At 44.5% G+C, this 5,767-nt stretch overlaps 1 protein-coding gene across 1 annotated transcript; it reads right to left on the reverse strand.

The window, feature by feature from the left end:
- Positions 1-2,189: 2,189 nt before the first annotated feature.
- LOC114352758 (endoribonuclease Dcr-1-like) lies at positions 2,190-4,739 on the reverse strand. The gene is made up of 3 exons (XM_028304466.1): positions 4,609-4,739; positions 3,583-3,687; positions 2,190-2,436 (listed from the first exon to the last, which is right to left on the reverse strand). Exons 1-3 carry the CDS (start codon positions 4,737-4,739, stop codon positions 2,208-2,210), a joined length of 465 nt encoding a protein of 154 aa, XP_028160267.1. The 3' UTR covers positions 2,190-2,207.
- Between the last annotated feature and the right edge of the window lie 1,028 nt (positions 4,740-5,767).

Here is a 5,767-nt window from a genome sequence, read left to right on the forward strand (position 1 = left end):
AAAGCCCGGTCTGTGAGCACGTAGAATTTTGAGCAATGACCCCAAGCTACCCATACTTATCGCTCGCGCGTAATTATATTGCTGTCGCGACTGTGCGACGCGCGCCCGCAGTGAGTGTGCGAGCGCGACAGCAACATAATTACGCGCGAGCGATAAGGATGGGTAGCTTGGGGTCATTGGACGAAATTCTACGTGCTCGCGGACCAGACTATAGTCTACTACAGCGGTTCCCAAACTTATTTAGTCTACCGCCCACTTTGAGAATAAAATATTTTTAGCGCCTCCCATTTTTGTAGTCAAGAGTCGAGCTCAGTCGGTGTCTAAGAGTCCTCCTAGTAGATGACGCCTCCCAAGCCTTTACACAACGTCCCGATTTTTTTTTTCTGGGTCTCTTACCGCCTGCAGCGCCCACAAAGGGGCGTTATCGCCCACTTTGGGAAAGACTGGTCTACTACAACTACCCACATATTAGCATATATTACCTGATCAATTTCCCTGTAAGTGGCCAGGTTGTGTATCAGCTCGTCGGTAGCGTTGCCCTCGCCACAGCACAGCACGCCGCAAGCGGAGCGAGTAGCCCTCGCCCGCCCGCGGCATAGGCCGTAGGATCGGTACCAACCAGGTAGGATGCGGGGCGTGATAAAATCTTATCGATGATTTTAGACGATAAATGTATGGGCTTGTCGCGTAAATTCGATAAAATGACGCGATAAACGCTTATCGCGGCGCGCATCCTATGCCTACTGATAGGGTCACTGGAGGCCTGACGGGGTAGTCGCATAGCAAGAGATTCCAAGCGTCGCCAAGGGCCGTCGGAAGACTCCGTGCAAAGTCAAAGTCAAAATGCTTTTTCATGGACTATTAAAAATACTTACATATTATGTCATCGGGCAGAGACAGTGCTCGCGAGGATTTTTGTAATTTTCAACTTTGGCGTGCCATTTCAAACCGTATGACATAAAAATTAGGGTTGGATTTAAATTTTTTTCTTCTTGGTCTCTTCACCTCTCCAGCCAGTTCGACCTCACCAGGAATTGCTGCCATCTACCCAATGAGGGCTATCGTTTTTATACTTAACAGTTGGCACCCCTGGCGATTGACAGGACCTTACTCTACAGTGGCGCCATCTTGATGAGTGCAAATGCGATAGTCCTCCTACCACTTTAGCGCTCACCAGTTGGTGCCACTGTCTTCGCTACTAGCAAGTGACAGGACCTTACTCTACAGTGGCGCTAACTGGTGAGCGCTAAAACGATAGCCCTCATTACGCGCGAGCGATAAGGATGGGTAGCTTGGGGTCATTGGACAAAATTCTACGTGCTCGCGGACCAGACTATAGTCTACTACAACTACCCACATATTATGTATATTACCTGATCAATCTCCCTGTAAGTGGCCAGGTTGTGTATCAGCTCGTCGGTAGCGTTGCCCTCACCACAGCACAGCACGCCGCAAGCGGAGCGAGTAGCCCTCGCCCGCCCGCGGCATAGGCCGTAGGATCGGTACCAACCAGGTACGATGCGGGGCGTGATAAAATCTTATCGATGATTTTAGACGATAAATGTATGGGCTTGTCGCGTAGAATCGATAAAATGGCGTGATAAACACTTATCGCGGCGCGCATCCTATGCCTACTGATAGGGTCACTGGAGACGACGGGGTAGTCGCATAGCAAGAGATTTTGGAATCTCTAATCGCGTCAAATTTAATTAGTTTATTCTGTACATAGGCCCTTTCCAGGGCACTTATACGTCACCAAGGGCCGTCGGAAGACTCCGTGCAAAGTCAAAGTCAAAATGCTTTTTCATGGACTATTAAAAATGGTACTTACTTATTTCACCAGGCGGAGCTGTCGAGCGCTAGAAGTATAGATGACTTACACTGAACTGTCCCGCCAAACTCATTGACAGGGGGCGCCATTATCGTTCAACATGGCAAAAATCGGAACCAGCGATCCGGTGTTGACGGTAGCGCCTGTCAATGTCACGGGTGGGACAGTTCTGTAGTGGCCAGGTTGTGTTTTAGCTCATATTATTTTCTTCTTGGTCGCTTCGCCGTCAGCCAGGCTAAAGCCCGGTCTGTGAGCACGTAGAATTTTGAGCAATGACCCCAAGCTACCCATCCTTATCGCTCGCGCGTAATTATATTACTGTCGCGCTCGCACCCTCACTGCGGGCGCCCGTCGCACAGTCGCAACAGCAACATAATTACGCGCGAGCGATAAGGATGGGTAGCTTGGGGTCATTGGACGAAATTCTATCTGCTCGGCGACCGGACTTTACCCAAATATTAGCATATATTACCTGATCAATCTCCCTATAAGTGGCCAGGTTGTGTATCAGCTCGTCGGTAGCGTTGCCCTCACCACAGCACAGCACGCCGCAAGCGGAGCGAGTAGCCCTAGCACGCCCGCGGCATAGACCGTAGGATCGGTACCTGATGGAATAAAATAGAAACATTTTACTTGACAGAAACATTTTTAAAAACAAGCTTTTATTATGTACCTACAGATTGCGGCACCATCATCAGCTACAAGACATGTTTCATAGTCATCTATGTTGGCCGTTTGGTGTAGTGGTTCGAAACGGACTACTATTCCGGAGGTTGCGGGTCAATTCCCGCACAGTGCAAACATGTGTGTGCATTACATATTAAAATTTGTTTGTATTGGACTGGGTGTTTTCTATGTATAATATGTATGTATTTACAAAAAAAAGTATTTGAGTATGTTTATATCCGTTGTCTAGTACCCTTGGTACAAGCTCTGCTTAGTTTGGGACTAGAAGCGCAGTGTAAAATGTCCAAGGATATTTATTATTATTTATCTAAATTACATGTGTATGCAAAATTTCAGCTCAATCGGTTGTCAGGAAGCTTTTAAGGTTTGTTTAACCCAAACATACATTGCAAATGGAAAAAAAATAAAAATATCTTGTAAAGCTAAGCGTCCACTTGTGGGTATCGTACGCAACGGACGCATCGTACGAAACACATCGTATCGGATGTGCGATGCGTACGATGCGGACAGGTGGACGCACTTATATGAGTTTCCATATAAATAATACAACGATCCGTTGCGTGCGATACGTCCGATGCGTACGATACCGACATGTGGACGCTTAGCTTAATAAGACCTTAAGGTGGACCGACGACATCGTAAAGGTAGCAGGGAAGCGCTGGACGCAGGCCGCTACCAACCGGGTAACATGGAAAGCATTGGGGGAGGCCTATGTTCAGCAGTGGACGTCGTAGGGCTGAAATGATGATGATGAAGACCTTAAGACCATGGGCGTGCCCAGCTATTGTCCCAGGGCTTTCTGACCTAGAAAAGTGATTTGAGAGTGAGACACTATTTATCAAAGATGTAGTGGGTAAAAATATGTAATAAATAAATAAAAGGAGCTTTTTAGTGAAGCTTTCTTCTGCTCGACCTCTTACCTCCTTAGTACGTCCATTTTGTACCACTGCCGTTCTTCTACAATGTTTTATTCGATGTACATACACGTAAAATAAAAAAACAAAATCGTTTAATAACGGGCGGCCATTAGAGTAAGTGAATGTTGTTAAATTATATGCACTTACGATTGCGGCACGTCCCAGCGTAGCACCAAGTTGCACCGGGGCAGATCTATGCCCTCCTCTAAGGCAGATGTCGCTAGCAGCAAGTTACATTCGTGCATTCGGAATCTGCAAATACAACATTATTTTAATAGGGCTGATTTTTTACTGAAGAATAAGTCAAATGGGAAATATGTCAAAATGACAAGGTTATTCTTCAGTTAAAAGATATCTGACGATTGAAAAACCAGCCCATAGGGTGTTATTTCAATCATTAATATCATAACGTTACGTTACGTTTCAGCCAAAAGACATCCACTGCTGGACAAAGGCCACCCCAAGGTTTTCCACAATGCACGGTCCTGCGCTGCCCGCATCCAGGCTCTTCCCGCGACCTTCACCAGATCGTCGGTCCACCTAGTAGGAGGCCTGCCCACGCTACGTCTTCCAGCCTGTGGTCGCCACTCCAAAAGTCGCGAGCTATATGTCCCTTAGTGACTTAAGACTTTTTTTCCTCAAATGGATCACGAGTCGGCAATCTTTACCTGTCGGCTATCGTCGCTTTTTTACTTGGATGGTATTATAATCATTTCGTTCAAAAATGGCGACATTTTGCGTATCAACCACAAAAACTGACCAAATACAGATTTACCTGTTTTGTCTTACGATTCAGTCGACCGGTCACTGGACTAGGCTGACTAGGGCGTCGAGTAATCCGTATAAAAACTTATAAAACTAATTTATTTATTCAAGTAGGCTTTTAAAAAGCACTTTTACACGTCCCAGTGCTAACCCTACTACTGCTTCGGGACAATAAATGGGCCAGTGCTGAGAAGAAGCAGCGCAAGAAACTCGGTCACTATTGTCAGCCTCTTTTTCAAATGTTTACAGACTTTAAAATATACAAAGTAACAAATATTTATGCGTGCTAGGCAATTAAGCATCCCAAACAATTTTATCTTTTAAATAATTATCGACTTTAAGTAGCCCTTTTTTCATTAAGGTACTTTTATTTTATGCAACGCAAATGTTTAAAAATAATAAACTCACTTCTTCAGCACTTCTTCTTGCTTCTTGCTCTGCCTCTGGCACTCTTTGGCCTCCGTCGCAGGGTCGGCGGGCGTTTCCACAGCGCAGTACTGTGCGCACAGGTAGGACAGAGAACGGTGCGCGCGAGACATGTCCTGAAAGATTTAATTTGAAAGATAAGATAAAAATATTTATTTACATAAACATGTGTGAAAACATATTACAGAGCAAACTATAAAGACATGATTTGGTCTATCAGTTTTACAAGTGCTTCAACATGATTTACCAAAATATTGACATGTAAAATAAGAATGTCAATAATTTTACTTATTGTTGATTAAAAACACTTTAAGAGCGTTNCGGTGCGAGATAACCTTGGTGACCTTCCACGTTTCACACCCATAGAGCAGAACTGATTTAACGTTGGACCCGAATATTTTGATCTTGACCCTTCGGGTCAATTTCCGTGACTGCCATATGGGGCGAAGTTGTGCGAAGGTAGCTCTGGCCTTGGCAATGCGCGAAGTGAAATTTTTTATGGGAGCTGCACGGGATGGTTTTTGTGACGTCAAACGTCAGCCAGACTTTAGATGTGCTTCAGACTTGTATGCTCTGTCATGTCATCATGTCAGTGTCAGTCATCCCTCCCATGCTGACTTAGCTAGACCTATAGTGATTTAGTTGAGCTGTCGCTTCTGCTGGCAACTTCCTTCCATGCACATTTATTATCATCCTACTAATATTATAAAGGCGAAATTTTGTGTGGATGTTTGTTACTCTTTCACGCAAAAACTACTGAACGGATTTGGTTGAAACTTTACAGTATTATTATTTGTAACCCAGATTAACATATAGGCTATAATTTATGCCAATCTGTGGCACTAAATTTCACGCGGGTGAAGCCGCGGGCAAAAGCTAGTCTCTAAAAGTAAGTAGTACCAGGCAAACTCTCCGATACTCTCATTTGGCCGGTTTTTTGTAAATTTATCAAAAATCTACCATTTTTTCGTCCACTTCTACCGCTTCTAAGCTCTACTCCGATAAAAATTACATAAAATAATATGTAATCGTCCAAAAACATTCCCAAAAACGGCTCAGGCTTGTAATTCGTTTGGACTCGTTGTTTTATTACAGTCTACTAAGATATTGCATTTTAAACCTTAATTACTTGTAACAAAGT

The sequence above is a fragment of the Ostrinia furnacalis genome, unplaced genomic scaffold, assembly GCF_004193835.3.
Source record: "Ostrinia furnacalis isolate ACB-3 unplaced genomic scaffold, ASM419383v2 OfSCF1435, whole genome shotgun sequence".
Lineage (NCBI taxonomy): Eukaryota > Metazoa > Arthropoda > Insecta > Lepidoptera > Crambidae > Ostrinia > Ostrinia furnacalis.